Source organism: Pongo pygmaeus, chromosome 2 (genome assembly GCF_028885625.2).
Source record: "Pongo pygmaeus isolate AG05252 chromosome 2, NHGRI_mPonPyg2-v2.0_pri, whole genome shotgun sequence".
Lineage (NCBI taxonomy): Eukaryota > Metazoa > Chordata > Mammalia > Primates > Hominidae > Pongo > Pongo pygmaeus.
This window is the reverse complement of record NC_085930.1, coordinates 117,182,268-117,199,592: the sequence shown is the minus strand read 5'-3', so window position 1 is coordinate 117,199,592 and position 17,325 is coordinate 117,182,268. Positions and strand designations below refer to the sequence as shown.

Below are 17,325 nucleotides of genomic sequence, written 5' to 3'. Positions count from 1 at the left end.
AAACACAAAGGGAGAGATGCAGACAGGACCTGAAGCCCTATTTTCATTCATGAAACCATAGTAGACCAGACAGAGTACCAGATGTGATCTAGAGACCTAAGAGGCCTCACCACAACCCACCCACCTTACCACCCACCATGGGCTGGCCTGAATCTGAGAATCTAATGGTACCAGATGCCCCATGGGAGAAAGGGAGCAGAAAGGACTGTGGCAAAACTGGCATAAGATGGCCTGATTCCCTCCCAGAAGGAACAAAAGAGGAGGAAGCTTTAAGAGACAGTGAGAAACCCCTGGCACCTGTGGTGCAATTAGATCTTCTGCCTTTGGAGAAGTGAGGAGAGACCTAGGAGAGAGGGCAGATATCTTCAAATATTGTGTCACCATCTTAAATGATGGCTTCATAAACCATGAACAAATAAATATTAATGATACAATGGTAGTAAAAAATTTAATGGCTTTATTCTCTTCCATTTAAATTACTTTCATGGCATATATTTACAAAAATAAAATTTAAAAAGTAGCACAATTTAAAATACTCAATCTTGTCTTTTGAATCTAATAACATAAAGGTACACAGTGTTGCTGTGGTTTTCCTGGGCCTCAACTTTGCACATGTGTACACAAATGCACACACACACAACACACACACACATCACCATATCCAACAATTGCTATATCGAATTGCATTATCAGCTGCTGCTTATATAGATGCAATAACCCCAAGAGGCGTATGCCATCTAATGATTTTTGGTTGTTAAAATCTCTAATATCCTTAGGAAATTGGGTCACTGGGCTCTATGGTTTTGCCCTGGTTTTACAGTTTTACTTGAAATTGACATCCTTCCCTTTTATAAAAATTGCTTATATGATATGCCCACTTCAGGACACATTGCATTTTGTAAATTGCACAAGCTCTCTTTTACCTGGTTGCTTGTAGACAGACTATATGTTTAAAGAGATCAAAAGTCATCAATGTGCTGACATGAAATATACCTCACTCAAGAGCACCTGATCCTTCATTTTCTGCCCAAAGTTGTTTGTTCCCCCAGGGCTGTTATTTGCCAACCTATCACTTGCCTGCACACTCCCCAAAGAGGTAACAGCAGAAGCCAGCATCTGCCTATAAAGAGCAGTGGCATCCAAAGAGTCCCCTTAATGACAATACCCCTGGAAACCTACTACCCCTACCCTTGGAAGACTGCACTGACCACTCTGTCTCCTATAAAAGTATATGCAAACCCCACATGACTATTCCTTTTTGGATGCGATGACCTGTTTTGGGGTCTGCTTTTTGAAAGAGAAACTTTTATCTCTAGTCCCTGGCTCACAGAAAAGGAAAGAACAAATTAATACTGTCTTAAACATTGTCACAATAATAATTGTTATAAGAATCATAATTATTAGTCATTATTTAATGTCATACAGACACACTGTATAAATAAAGTTTATACACATGCCCTGTGAATTTTATGGATTCATTATTTCTATTTTATAAATGAGAAAGCAAACACTCATAGAGGTTATGTATCTTGCTCAAGGGGCAAAAGCCTAGTAAGTGTCCAGGCTGGAACGTAAACACAGGTCTGCAAACTCCAAGTCAAGGCTTTCCACTAGCCATGTGCCCTGAACAATGTGGAAAGAACTCTGAACAGTAAAGAGCAGCTTAGTTCCCAAGAATGACGAGTGTCATAAAGGCAGTTGTCTTGGGACCAAAGGACTCCTGAAAACAAGTTCTTGCTCATGTGGGCTCCCTATTGGGTCATTCTTGATTCCAGGCAAAGGCATCATCATCAGACTGACACCCCATCTCTGATGCGATACACAACTCACAAAGCAAATGGGCACTTTTCCCAGCTTGATTCCATGCCAACACTTCAACCTTCCCCAAGTTTACCCAACTGTATCCTTCCTGTTCCAAAAATTTGGAAAGTCTTTTGAATAAAATAAATTTGGGAAGAATGTTCATCTTTACTGGCAAAGTGTTACTCAATAATCTTGCTAGCATGTTTGTTTTTTTTTTTTTTCAGAATAATCTTATGCTTTCCCATTTGAGGTCAAACATTGTTTTTATGTTGTTAAAATACAAGCAGTGAAACCAGAAGGCAAATTAAAATTTGCTCAAGTTGACCAATTTCTACAAGCAGAACATCTGTTCAGTGACTCCCACCAATTCCTTGGCATATTCCCCACAATTTTTTTTCTGGGAATGGGCCTCATACCTGCATTCTCTGCCCTCATGGTTAAACTGAATCTGCTGGGGTTTGGGGTGTGGAGGAGGTAAGGCAAACAATTCAGCCTCTTCAGCTAGACACGTTCAAGATGCAACAGAGCATTTCAGTCTGAACCTGGAACCAAATGAGTCTGCTCATAATTATTGTCTTCTTTTATTTTAGGTTCAGGGGTACAACATGTGCAGGTTTCTTATATAGGCAAATTGCATGTCACGGGGGTTTGGTGTACAGATTATTTCACCACTCAGGTAATAAACATAGTATCAATTTTTTAAATACATCAGCCATTTCAAAGAAAAAATGCCTTTTAAAAATCAATTTTAGAAACAAATTTCAAAATTTGTCTTCACTTCAGTGTCCTAAGTTATTTTAGGTTGAAGATTTCAAAATACGCTTGTTAATTGCAGGGAGTATGTAATAGAAAGAGCACAGATACTAGTGTCATACAGAAATGGATCTATATCCTGTGTCATTTTGACAAAGTAGCCTCTGAATGTCAACCTTCTCATCAGCATAGTAGCATCTCTCTCTTGAACTTGATGTGAGAGTTAAATGTGCTCACCTATATAAAGCCTTAGCACAGTGCCTGGCCACCACAGATGCATAGCAGAAGTCATTTTCCTGGCTACCATTATCACTAAAGAATAAAGCCTAAATGAGGAATTCATCTGCAGTGGTTAATGCCACCTAAACTTACCCAGTAAGCACCAGAAAATAGCCAATATGATATTTATAGCCCTACAAATATAAAGAGACAAATGGACATTAACAAGAAAATAAAAGAAATTTGATTCTAAAGATAAATGCAATTCACATCTTTGATTAAATCACATTTTCTACTTCTAGGGTTAATCTGTCTCATAATTATTGTTTTTTTGTTTGTTTGTTTGTTTTTTTTTTTGCAGAGCCCTTGTTTCCAAATACAATTAAGTTATCCATTTGTTATGAACACAATGAGAGTTTGCATTGACACAAGTATGTTTTCTGTTTCCTCCTCCTCCTTTTCTTCCTCTTCCTCCTCCTCCTTCTTCTTCTTCTTCGTCTTCTTTTTATGAGGCAGGGTCTCACTCCCTAGGCTCAGGTAATCCTCCTACCTCAGCCTCCCAGTCAACTGGGACCACAGGTGTGCACCACCATGCCCAGATGATTTTTATATTTAATATAGAAGTGGGGTTTTGACATGTTGCTCAGGCTGGTCTCGAAGCCCTAGGCTCAAGCGATCCCAGCCTCCCAAAGTACTAGGATTACAGGCATAAGCCACTGCACCTGGCCTCTTCATTTTTAAATTTTAAAATGTATCCTTATTAAATCAACTTTAAAATACCATAAAACATTTCTTTAATGGGAATAACATTGAATCTATAAATTACTTTGGGCAGTATGGCCATTTACATGATACTTTTTCTTTCTATCCATGAGCATGGAATGCTTTTCCATTTGTTTGTGTCCTCTCTCACTTCCTTGAGCAGTGGTTTGTAGTTCTCCTTGAAAAGATCCTTCACTCCCCTTGTTAGCTGTATTCTAGGTATTTTAGTCTCTTTGTAGCAATTGTGAATGGGAGTTCATTCATGATTTGGCTCTCTGCTTGCCCGTTGTTGGTGTATAGTAATGCTTGTGATTATTGAACATTGATTTTGTATCCTGAGACTTTGCCAAAGCTGTGAATCAGCTTAAGAAGCTTGGGCTGAGATGATGGAGTTTACTCGATATAGGATCACGACATCTGCAAACAGAGACATTTTGACTTCCTCTCTTCCTATCTGAATACCTGTTATTTCTTTCTCTTGCCTGATTGCCCTGGCCAGAACTTCCAATACTATGTTGAATAGAAGTGGTGAGAGAGGGCATCTTTGTTGTGCCAGTTTTCAAGGAGAACGCTTCCAGCTTTTGCCCATTCAGTACAATATTGGCTGTGGGTTTGCCATAAATGGCTCTTATTATTTTGAGGTATGTTCCTTCAATACCTAGTTTATTGAGAATTTTTAAAATGAATGGACGTTGAATTTTATTGAAGGCCTTTTCTGCATCTATTGAAATTATCATGTGGTTTTTGTCTTTAGTTCTGTTTATGTGTGAATTACATGTATTGATTCGCATATGTTGAACCAGCCTTGCATCCCAAGAATGAAGCCAGCTTGATCATGGTGAATAAGCTTTTTGATGTGCTGCTGGATTCAGTTTGCCAGTATTTTACCAAGGATTTTTACATCGATCTTCATCAGGGATATTGGCCTGAAGTTTTCTTTTTTTGTTGTATCTCTGCCAGGTTTTAGTACTGGGATGATGCTGGCCTCATAAAATGAATTAGGGAGGGGTCCCTCCTTTTCAATTGTTTGGAATAGTTTCAGAAGAAATGGTACCAGCTCTTTTTTGTACCTCTGGTAGAATTCAGCTGTAAATCTGTTTGGTGCTGGGTTTTTTTTTGGTTTGTAGGCTATTTGTTACTGCCTCAATTTCAGAACTTGTGATTGGTCTATTCAGGGTTTCAACTTCTTCCCAGTTCAGTCTTGGGAGGGTGTATGGCCATTGACATTCTTCACAGAATTAGAAAAAAAAACTACTTTAAAATTCTTATGGAACCAAAAAAGAGCCCATATAGACAAGGCAACCCTAAGCAAAAAGAACAAAGCTGGAGGCATCCCACTACCTGGCTTCAAGCAATACTACAAGGCTACAATAACCAAAACAGCATGGTACTGGTACAAAAACAGATACATAGGCCAATGGAACAGTATAGAGGTCTCAGAAATAAGACCACACATCTACAACCATCTAATCTTTGACAAACCTGACAAAACCAAGCAATGGGGAAAGGTGTCCCTATTTAATAAATGGTGCTGGGGAAGTGGGCTAGCCATATGCAGAAGATTGAAGCTGGACCCCTTTCTTACACCTTATACAAAAATTAACTCAACCATTCAGGACATAGGCACAGACAAAGACTTCCTGACAAAAACATCAAAAGCAATTGCAACAAAAGCAAAAATTGACAAATGGGATCTAATTAAACTAAAGAGCTTCTGCACAGCAAAAGAAACTATCAGAGTGAACAGACAGCCTACAGAATGGGAGAAAATTATTGCAATCTACCCATATGACAAAGATCTAATATCCGGAATCTACAAGGAACTTAAACAAATTTACAAAAAAAAGAAAAAACAAAACAAAAAACAAACAAAAAAACCCAGTAAAATGTGAGCAAAGGACATGAACAGACACTTCTCAAAAGAAGATATTTATATGGCCAGCAAACATATGAAGAAAAGCTCAACATCACTGATCATTAGAGAAATGCAAATCAAAACAACAAAGAGTACTATCTCACTCCAGTCAGAATGGTGATTATTAAAGAGTCAAGAAACAACAAATGCTGGTGAGGCTGTGGAGAAATAGGAATGCTTTTACACTGTTGGTGGGAATGTAAATTAAACCATTGTGGAAGATAGTGTGGCAATTTCTCAAAAACCTAGAACCAGAGATACCATTTGACCCAGCAATCCCATTACTGGGTATATACCTAAAGGAATATAAATAATTTTATTATAAAGATAAATGCATGCATATGTTCATTGCAGCACTATTCCCAATAGCAGAGACATGGAATCAACCCAAATGCCCATCAATGAAAGACTGAATAAAGAAAATATGGTACACATACACCATAGAATACTATGCAGCCATAAAAAGGAACAAGATCATGTCCTTTGCAGGGACATGGATGGAGCTGGAAGCCATTATCCTCATCAAACTAATGCAGGAATGGAAAACCAAACACTGCATGTTCTCAGTCATAAATGGGAGCTGAACAATGAGAACACATGGACACAGGCAGGGAACAACACACACCAGGGCCTGTCAGGGCAGGGGCGTGGTGGGGTAGTGAGAGGGAGAGCATCAGGATAAAAATATAATGCACATGGGCTTAATACCTAGGTGATGGGTTGATAGGTGCAGCAAACCACCATGGCACACATTTACCTATCTAACAAACCTGCCCATCCTGCACATATATCCTGGAACTTAAAATAAAAATTTTAAAAAAGAAAACAAAAAATACTGATCTAAAAAGTGGACTTTAAAATACTTAGGAAAATTAATTAAGTCCATAAATTGAATATTTATGTGGAATTCAGTCTATTTTACTCTAGTTGACCAAACATTATTTAAAGATCTTCCTGAAAAAAAATTCTTTAAATTCATGCATAGTTTTATTGCACCTATAGAACCATTTTCATTTATTGTTTGTGTTCTATCAAAGCTTTAAAAAAAAAAAAAAGAAAAAATATTTTATATTATAAAACCAAAATGCATTTATTTTGGAGACAATTTGAGGGAAAATATTTTTAAGAGGTATAAAAGATAAAATAGAGACCATAAGCAATTCAACCATTAAATTATTACCAACATAAACATTGGCATATTTCACGCCAAACTTTTAATTCATATTTTGATATCATATCCTCTTTAGTTTCCTAACATTTAAAAAATTTAGTCATTAAATGTTTATCAAAACACAGGTTTTAAGAAAGTTTTATTAGAACATAGCTAAATTTATTCATATATGTATGGTCTGCGGCTGCTTTCATGCTACAACTAAATAGCTGAGTTGAGTCACTGCAACAGAGACCAGATGGCCTGCAAAGCCTACATTATTTAGCACTTGGCCCTTTATAGAAAAAGTTTGCCAATCCTTAGTCTAGATGTACAGGAATGTGTTTAAGTTTCTCTTGTTATTGGATATTCAGAGTTTTTATTTTTTAAACTGTTATTGATAACTGCAATGAACATCTCTGAACATAAATATTTGTCTCTAACTCTGATTATTTTCTTAGGATGTACTTTGGAATTTAGAGGAAAACAGATCAAGACTTGTGCAATTCTTGATGCATACTGCCAAATTGCATTCAGAAAGGTCGTGCCAACTTACGCTCACACCAGCTGTTCATGAGCATATCCAGATCATCACATGCTTGCAAGAACTGAACATTATTATTTTTCATTATGTCGGTTTGATAGATTAATAATATTTCATGCCAATCTGCATTTTCTGGATGGTTAAAGAGGCTTACGTTTTATCTCATATATATAGGGCTTTTTTAAATAATCTATTTATGTACTTTGCCCATTTTCTTACATTATTTAAAAAGTTTTCTTCCTTTGAAGAATATTTATGTCTGGTGTACCACATGTGACCAATACTTTCTCTAGTTCATCATTTGCCCTTCGCTCTCAGTGCCTCTTTCTCCAGGAGCTTAATCATTCTTTGGTTGGATCATTTCTAGTTTACCATATTTCCTTTACAGTTTTAATGTCTTTATTATTTTACACTTCTCTATCTCTCTCTAATTCCTCCCAAGAGACTGTTTCAAGATAGTCCTCACTTCACTTTGATTTTTCTGAAGTTTCAATTCAGTTTGTCATTGCTTCTAATACATATTAGTTTACTATTTATTTCCTTGTAGACTTTTCTTCTCAGTCAGTCCCTTTCTTCTACAGAATCTTTTCTTTTCTTTTCTTCAACTTTTATTTTAAGTTCAGGGGTACAGTGCAGGTTTGTTATATAGGAAAACTTGTGTCCTGGGGGTTTGTTGTACAGATTATTTCCTCACCTAGGTATTAAGTCTAGCACCCATTAGTTATTTTTTCTGATCCCCTCCATCCTCCCACCCTTCACCCCCCAAAATGTCCCAGTGTGTGTTATTCCCCTTTGTGTGTCCATGTGTCCTCATCATTTAGCTCCAACTTACAAGTGAGAACATGCGGTATTTGGTTTTCTATTCCTGTGTTAGTTTGCTATGGATAATGGCCTCCGGCTCCATCCATGTCCCTGCAAAGGACATGATCTTGTTGTTTTATGGCTGCTTAGTATTCCATGGTGTATATGTACCCCAGGTTTGGGGTACATATATTTTCTTTATCCAGTCTACCATTGATGGGCATTTAGGTTGAATCTATGCCTTTGCTATACAGCATGTTTTCTTTGCGTCTCATTGCATCATCTCTTTACCTCAAGATATTTTCTCCTTATAACACTGAGGCCAAGTCTTCCTTCAACCTACTGCATTCAGCATGTCTGAAAGGAGAACTTTGAGACATATGTGCATATTTTCTGCAATTTTTAAAATGTTTTATTGTAATAGTCTTGGTCCTTTTATCCTGCGGTAGGCAGAATAACAACTCCCCAAAGATGCCCAGGTCCTAATATCCAAAACTTGGAATATGTTACTTTATATGACAAAAGGAACTTTGTAGATGTGATTAAGTCAAAGATCTTGTGGCCAGTAGATTATCTGGATTATCAGGATGAGCCCAGTGTAATCACAGAGATTCTTAGAAGAGGGAGACAGGAGGGCCAGAGTCAGAGAAGGAGATGTGATGATGGAAGCTGGGGTCAGAGAGAGAGAGGTTTGAAGATGCTATGCTCCTGGCCTTGAAGGTGAAGGAAGGAGCCGTGAGCCAAGGAATATAGACGATGACCTCTAGAGCTGGAAAAGACAAGGAAACAGACTCTGTCTTAGAGCTTCTAGAAAGAATGCAGCCCTGCCAGCACCTTGTTCTTAGGACTTCTGAACTCTAGAACTGTAAGATAATAAATTCGTGTTGTTATAAGCCACCAAATTTGGGGTAATTTATTGTAGCAACAACAGGAAACTAATCCAGATTTTACACAAAAGGGACTTTGCAGATGTGATGAAGGTTATGGACTCTGGAATAGGGAGATATCCTAGATTGTCTAGGTGGGCCAATCTAATCACTTGAGCCCTTAAGAACAGAGAAATGTATCTGGCTAGAGTCAGGGAGATGCAGCAGAGGAGAACAGATGAAAAATGAGGTAAAAGTGTAAGTCAAAGAGAGATAAAGTATGAGAAAGACTCAGCCTACCATTAATGCATGTGAAGATGGAGAAAGAGGACCACAAGCCAGAGGATGAGGGTGGCCTCTAGAAGCTGGAAACAGGCATCTCAGTCCTCCAGCCACAGGGAGCTGAACTCAGCAACATCCTAAATGAGCCTAAAATTAAATACTCCCCTAGAGAAAAAGCAAAGAAATAAAGGAATAGAGCCCTTTTGACTCCTTGATTTTGGCCTTATAAAACCCAGAGCAGAGAAAACCAGCCAAGTCCACTAGACCTACAAAACTGTGATATAATAAATGGTGTTGTTTAAGGCTTCTAAGTTTGTGGTGATTTGTTACAACAGTAATAGCAAATGAATAAACATCTCAAGTTACAAAACTCAAACTCAAACTCAAAGGGTCTATTTTACTCCTATAATAAAGAGTCTGATAGAGGTCAGTTCTTGGGTTGATAATTCAGTGGCTTGATCCTCTGGTCAGAGAACCAAATTCTTCCACATTTCTGCTAAGCCATCCTTGAAATGATAGCTACGTCCCCTAGTGGTCACAGATGGCTGCAGCCACTCCAGGAATCCTTCCAGAGAAAGAAAGATTTTCTTGTTAAGGCATCTCTTTTAATAGGGGGGAAGAAAAAAAACTTTCCCAGAAGTTCCATAGCAGATATTTCATCTTGCTTCATTGGCTGGAACTAAGTTCTATGTAAACCACTAAGAATCACTAACAAGAGGATAGAAACAGGACTTGGATCAATTAAATTTACCTAAGTCACATAGGATAGGGATGGGCAACAGAATGAAAGGCAGGACTCTGCTTCGTGGGAAAACGACAGAAATGACCATGAGTCCCAATCATCAGTGTTTGCCTCAAGGTTTTAGTTTTTCTAGAACAGTGAGTGATTGATGCAGAACTAAGGTTGCCCAGCTGAAACGATGAGTGAATTAGTCTGGCTCCAGCTCAGTTTCCACAAAATTCAAAAACCAAAGTAGAGGACATGGATGTGTGATCAGGAGTCTAAAATATCAAAGATTGAACACTGAATGTTAACATTTAACTCCAAAGCAAGGACCTCCAAGCCATTAAAGAGTCTAGGCTCTGGAGAATGAGATTGGGAAGAAATTGAGTAAGTCATTCAAATCCAGAAGACCGTAAACTGCCTGTGTTCCATACTAGGAAAGCAAAGTTTCTGAGAGATGCTGAGGAGCTGGCCATAGCTGAGCTACATGGTTAGGTATGTGCTGGGCTGGCTAGAGATGGGATGCTGTCTATGTGGGGTGCCTCTGCTCTGCATATGCTGCACTTACCTTGGTGTTGGGACATCCAGCTTACCACTGCTGCATACATGATGCTCATGTCAACAAGCTGGCTGGTCAGGTCAGGATTTATCAGTATGGGAAGAAAATCTGTCCGGCTTTCGGGAAGTCTCTTTAGGTTAGAGAGAGGGAGGAAGGATGGAGAGAGAATGGGTGGCAAGAGAAAAAAAGAGGACAGATGAAGATGGAAAGGGAAAGGAGGAAAGTCAAGGGTAGGGGAGAGGAGAAGAGGGAAAGGGAAGGGAAGAGAAGGGAGGGGAAAGGAGAATAGAAAGAATTGTTTTAAATAAATCTGACCACCTCATTCCTCCAATTAAAACCTTTTAACACCTGTTTGCCCTTTTCCCATGCTGCAGAGCCCTGATTTTGTTCTGTTGTCCACCTATATATTAAATGACTCAGGCAATGCTAACTGAATTGATCCCATTCTCCTTGTCGGTGATGATTTTAGTGGTTTGCTTGTGGCTCAATTCTAGTCCATGATACAGGTCAGAAGGTCAGCCAAAGGTCTTAGCAGAATTTAGCGTGGCTCGCATTTCCTGCATACTCTAGGCTCTGACAGATTTTGAGGCTGCATCTTACACCCATTACTCCCTCCATCTCTCTGTTCTGGTACACTGAATTTTTTCCATTACTTCAAAGTGTCCCAATCTCTTGATGCTGGAATTTGTTCTGATTCTAGTCTTATTTTCCTCCTTCCTACACCTTTTTCTCTTTCTTTAAATGTCACTTCTTCAAGAAGGTGTTTCTTACCCCATTGGCTGGATCAGGTTTCCATAAGTATTCCCATTAGTACTCTTTTCTTTATTCATTAAGTCATGCAAAAAAATGTTATGTTTTATGTTGTCAGTCAGATTACTAAATGTTGTCCACAGGACAATCAGCCATCAAAACAGCCACAGCCCTTGCACTCACCACATTGTTGATTTCTCAATAAATGTCAGCTGGGACAGCTGTACCCAGAAAGCTCTGTCAGGGATCTGTCTGTCTTGTATTGCACTAGTTCCCCAGCATTTATAATGGTATCTAACACGTAGTAGGTACTCAATAAAGAGTTGTTGAATGAGTGAATAAATAAGGAAAGCAGGAAATTGAGGATCCTTAGACAATGAAAATATCTCTAACTGGACCTGATGAGTAAAACATTTCTGCTAGGGAGATCAACTGTTCAATTACAGTTTGGAATTGAAGGGTTTTGAAGGACTTGGGACTTTCAGTGCTAATATTGAGCAAATACTGAGCAAACCAGGACAAGTTGGTCACCCTCTACTTATGGCCCTCCAAACCAAAAGAGTTCCTCTGTCCTCACTTTCCACTCTTTTCCACCCGTAACTAATCTTCTGGGAAGATATTTCCATTCTGCCTCTAAATGAATGGAAATGTTTCAGGCTCTGCCATTGTTTCCTAAAATGGTAGATTCTCAAGGCTGAGAGGTTATGTATTTTACCATCAGAATTTTAAACTCTGGATCCCTCATTTCTGGATAGAGTCAAAGCGGCTGAAGCTTGTGTTCAGCCATTTGTACTCATCATCTTCAAAACTTCTCATCCTTAAAAAGGTCTCCCAAAATCAAAGCACTTTAGAGATGCCAAACCGGAAGGTTGAAAATAAGCCAGTGCATTCAACAAAGCATGAACCATTGTGCTTCTTGGCTTCCTATTTCAGAGACACTTCCGAACAACTCTTCCACAGCCTCTATCAAGCAATGTTTCTCTTCTGCATAAAAACCTTGAAAGAGAAGAGAAAAAAGCAAAGGTCTATCTTATATACAGGCACACATTTGAACCTCAGTGGTGTTTTCGCTCCAAGAATTGAAATTTGTTCTTCACAGAGATGATGAAATGCTCTGAAAATGACCCAAAAGACATTTTTTGGGTCAGTCCAGTTTTTGTTTGTTCCAAGGCATGGAGTAATGGTGTAAGGCTCTTAGCTCTGGCCAGAATTTCAGTGTTCTGACTCCTTGCCCAGTATTCTCACTCTTCCACATCACCACAATACAGCATTCTTGTGTGTATATGTCAATAAATTGTTTTCAAGTTTGATTTTTTAATTTAAATATTTAAATTCAACATGTTTTCATGGTTCGTGTTTCACCTAGAACCAGTCTACTCAAAGGGCGGGTGTTTATATTTTTATTGATGCTGACTGGTAGGACTCGTATTAAGGGTTGTTGAATTTTGACACATAGAAGTAGGTGAGAAAACACACTCTTTGGCAAACTGTAAAGGTAAATCCTCCTCTCAAGGCATTTTTGTGTGTTCTTCCAAGACACACTCCCTGCTCATCACTGGAGCCTCCCCCCTTCAGTATTACTGGCATGGGCAATGGCAGGTCTCAGCTTTGCCACCCAGGCTGGAGTGCAGTGATGTGATCTCGGCTCACTGCAACCTCTGCCTGCAAGGTTCAAGCCATTCTCCTGCCTCGGCCTCCTGAGTAGCTGGGATTACAGGCGTGCGCCACCACACCCAGCTAATTTTTGTATTTTTAGTAGAGATGGGGTTTCATGACATTGACTCGGCTGGTCATGAACTCCTGACCTCAAGTGATCCACCCATCTCGGCCTCCCAAAATGCTGGGATTACAGGCATGAGCCACCGCACCCAGCCAGGTGTCTGCATTTATTTATTTATTTGTTTGTTTATTTATTTTGTGGAGGTACAATTTTTCACTCTGATTAGACCCTATTATTCTGAGGGCAAAAACTATGTTTTGTGCTCCCTTTGTATCACCTAGGGCATCTGGTACTATGCTGGGCACGTATTTATTTATTTATTTTATACTCTAAGTTCTGGGATGCACTTGCAGAACGTGCAGGTTTGTTAACAAACATATGAAAAAAGCTGCAGGTCTCAGCTTTTGAAAATCAAGTAGACCATCCCTTTTGAAGTCATGTCAAGGGACCTAACATGACCCATCAGCTACTTCTCTCACAAGAGACCCACATCTGTTCTTCATGAAACAGTCAACACATCCTCTACTCTTACAAATTATCTTCTCTTCACATATAAAGCCTCTATCTAGTCTGAGCCTCTATCTAGTCAAGTTTCTCACACAGTAGATTTCTGAAGCATGAGTCAGATACCAGTCCATTGTATGTCCCAAGCTCCAGGAGTCACAAATCAAGCTCTTTGAGTGTCCTATTCAAGCCCCTTCTTCTACATGATGGAAGAGCCCACTGTGGTGGTTTCTATTGGAGCCTTGCTCAGATCCCTTTCACCAGGTGGGTGCACTCATCTCCCAATTGCTATGTTGGCCGGGAACAACTCACAGCTGCCCTTCTCAGGGAAGGCCTTATGAGAGAGCAGGACCCTCTCTCCTGGAAGGTTATGCCCCTCACACTACAGGCCAGCCAATGGCCAATGACTGACTGACATGGGGTTCAAAATTCTGAAGCCCTAGCTTCAAAGTGAGACAATTCTGTGATGCAATTCATGCTCCAGAGCTCCCAGGGGAACCAAGCTAGACTGCCTTCCAGCTGAAAACCTCTCATTGCTGGGCTCCTTCCCCTGCCCCATCCTGCATCCCTCACTTCCCACCTCCTGAGAGCACCCACTCAATAAGTCACTTGCACAAGGATCCCTGTGTCAGGTTCTGTTTCTGGGGAATCCAATCTAAGACAAGGCCTGTCATCCATGGAAGCAGGTGAGGCAGGAGGAACTCACAACACAGCAATAGTTCTGTTCATAAACCTCTTCTAATTTTCATCTGGCCACATCCACCCTTCTATGCCCTTCAGTGGCCGATAAGTGATGAGTGGCAAGAGTATCCAAATGAATGTTTATCAACTCCTTTTTAAAGTCTAGCATAGGTGGCCTTATTTTGGAATATGGGAAATGCTAGCATCTGTTTGCTTGAGGCCAGGAGTGAAATAGTTCCCTTTGACTTCCTGATGTTATATGAGGCACATATAAAATTCTGAGCACATGACAGGAGTCTGCTGAATGATAGCTATAATTTTGGTCCTTTAAAATAATGTCTTGAGAATTCATTGCATGTCACATGCTAGGCTCCATGACAAACATTATTATCTCATTCTGTCCTCACAGTGACTCTTCAGAGGGTCACAGTACTATTGATCCTCATTTTATTGATCTTCATTCATAAAGCTAAATTTCAGAAAACATTCAATGCCTGGGCCTCATTCCAAACCTAGGTTTTTGCCTAATTTTTTGTCAAACCTTTTTCTCACTGTGCTGGTTTCCCACCCTGAAACTGCTCTCCCTTTTCCAGTTTGTTGCTCCTGCAACCTCAGTCAGCAGGGATTCAAGCTGCAGGTTCTAACTTCTTTCTTGCTGACAGTATTTTGTTTTTTCCTTCCTTGGCATTCAGATCTGCGTGAGTTCTGAAGAAGAACAAGATGGCTTTATCAGAGTCCTCAGTGGAAAAAAGAAAGGCCTCATCCCCCTTGATGTACTAGAAAACATCTGATTGCTGGCTCATCCTCCACTTGCAGTAGGCAAGCTCTGCTGCAATGCCTCTGCCTCATCTCACACTGCGTCAACCCAAAGGAGCTGCCGCACTGACCCAGCCCCCCAGGAAACAGTGAGACAAGAATCAAGTATCTGAGACTGTGGAGTAACAGCCACAAAACAGAGGGCCCACTGCACAGCATATCCAGGCTGCCACAGGTGGGGACGAGGCTGAGAGAGTCAGCAGGCAGAGCCAGATGCCATGCTTGGCAGCAGCAGTAGGACTGTAAACCACAGCTATCTCCCAGGATCCCACTCCTTTCCTGTCTGTGTGGTGTAAGTTAACACACTGGAGTGTGCTCCAGTTTGCAGGGTAGCCCAGTGCAAGGTTCAGATCCATGTAGCCAAGTATTATCCTGGTTCCAGACCTATGTCACCAGTACCAATCAGTCAGTGTCATCACATTTCAGGCCCCAAGCAATCTCTGTGCAAAGCATCAGAAAGGCCTGCTTCCCAGACCCCAGCATTCCAGTGCTCCCCAGGCTCCCTCTCTTTGTGATTGTGCTGTCCAGAGTGTCCAGCTTATTCTTTCTTTCTCTGGTGGTGTGCATTAGATGTGAGGGCTATGTTGACATGGCATCACCTCCAAAGACCTGACCTGCCTAAAGACTGATGACAGGCCATCCTTCCTGCTGTTCTAGGTACTGGCCTGGGTGACAGAGCAGGACATGAGACATAGATACAGTGGGGTGGAGAAGTGGGGAAAGGTGGAGCAGAGAGTTCTTACTTATTGAAGATTATACAGCCCTTTCAGTTATGAAGTCCCTGCTTGGAGGCGATGGACCTGGGGGAGAGACTATAACAAAAAGTCTCCATTTTCATTTTACATCTTCTCTATTGGAGGCAGCATTTTTCCCTCATGCTGTCCTATAGGACTCCACTTGGAAGGTTAAGCCTACGTTGCGGGGAACTAGGAACATGGAGGGGAACAAACAACAGCATCTTAGAAGAAATGTAGCCAAATTGGAATCCATTCTTCTTTAGGGCAGTATATGAAATCCTAGCAGATGTAAAATGGAAAAGAATCCTAATGCTTCATCCTTCTGAAAGTAGAGGAACTAGGGGCCCAATTAGCATCATCTAGGGGAATCTCTATTACTCTGTACTTGTACTAATGTTTACAAGAATGCAATATACTGTGATGCCTTCCTACTCAAGCCTCCTAGCATTCAAACTTCCATCCTATTAGTCATTAACATGGTTAAACTTCAATTCACAATCACCTTGGAATCAATGTCAGTTTGATTTATTTTGTTACAGAGCAATAAAATCATTAGAACAATGGTTTTTAAAAGATTTAAGTGGATGCATCCTATGCATGTAAGCATTATTTCCCAAACCAAAGCATCATTCATCTCCATTTATTTCTTTTGTTCCCACTCAGTGTGAAGTTGGGAACTGAGAGGGGATGGCTGCTGGTTTCACAGAAGTTTGGATGCCTTACTCTTATCTTAAAGCCAGCATCCAGAATTTCCTCCCTCTCTGATGCCACATGCAAAACCAGGTGTACAATGTCAAGATGGATTCTTTGAGAGCCAGGGTAGATCATATGACTGCCTTTCTGTAAAATTGGATGCCTAGTACAAATGCTCTTTGCCTCTAATTCAGTATTCCATTTAATAAAAACAATACAGTGGCTGGAAAGGAGCATCAGAAACATGTGTCCTGATCTCTTCTTTCTGTCGTGATATCCATTGACTTTTTGGTACAGTGATGTCACATCATATGCATGTTTAATTAAGATGAATCTTAAAAATCAGTTTGCCTCTTACAGTTGAATAGAAGGAAGATGTGGTATCTAGCCTCCAAGGTAGTCTCCCAAAGATCCCTACCTCCTCATATTCTTTCCTTTGTGTAGTCCCTTCCCACACTGAATCAGGGCTGGTCTTATGTGACCAATAGAACACAGCAGAAGTAGTACTACAAGTCTGTCTTAGTCTATTTTCTGTTTCTATAACAGAATATCTGAGACTGGTTAATTTATAAAGAAAAGAGATTTATTTTGCTGACAATTCTAGAGGCTAGGAAGTCCAAGACGCATAGCACTGGCATTTATTTGGCTTCTGGCGATGGCCATGTGCTGTATCATAACATGGCAGAGAAGCAGAATAGAAAGCAGGCATGTGCAAAGAAATAGAGAGAGACCAAACATGAGGAGCAGCCTTGATTTTTAACAACTCACTCTTGAAGTAACAAACCCAGTCCCAAGAGAGCAAGAACTCACTCACACCCCTGGGATAGCATTATCTATTCATGATGGATTCTCCCCATGACCCAAATACCTCCCATTCAGCCCACCTCCCAATATAGCCACAATGGCAATCAAATTTCAACATGAGTTTCAGAGGGGATAAACCATATTCAAAACATAGTAATGACCCCATCTCAGATTGCATCTGAGGTTAAGTTTTAAAAGCAGCTTTAGCCTTGATCTCTTGGAACACTCACTGTTGGAACCTT

General features: G+C 40.1%; 1 protein-coding gene across 7 annotated transcripts in view; it reads left to right on the top strand.

Annotated features, from left to right (window-relative positions):
* STAC (SH3 and cysteine rich domain) overlaps positions 1-16,522 on the top strand; it is a 165,002-nt gene extending 148,480 nt beyond the window's left edge. For 4 of the 7 annotated variants that reach the window (XM_054482944.2, XM_054482945.2, XM_054482949.2 and 1 more), the window contains one exon: positions 14,726-16,522. In XM_054482944.2, coding sequence (XP_054338919.1) covers positions 14,726-14,824 — 99 coding nt within the window. In that variant the 3' untranslated portion in view covers positions 14,825-16,522. Of the gene's footprint in view, positions 1-1,775; positions 1,966-3,136; positions 3,207-14,725 lie in introns of those variants that run through there. The other 3 variants (XM_063662052.1, XM_063662053.1, XM_054482948.2) reach the window with 2 other exon arrangements.
* The last annotated feature ends 803 nt before the right edge of the window (positions 16,523-17,325 follow it).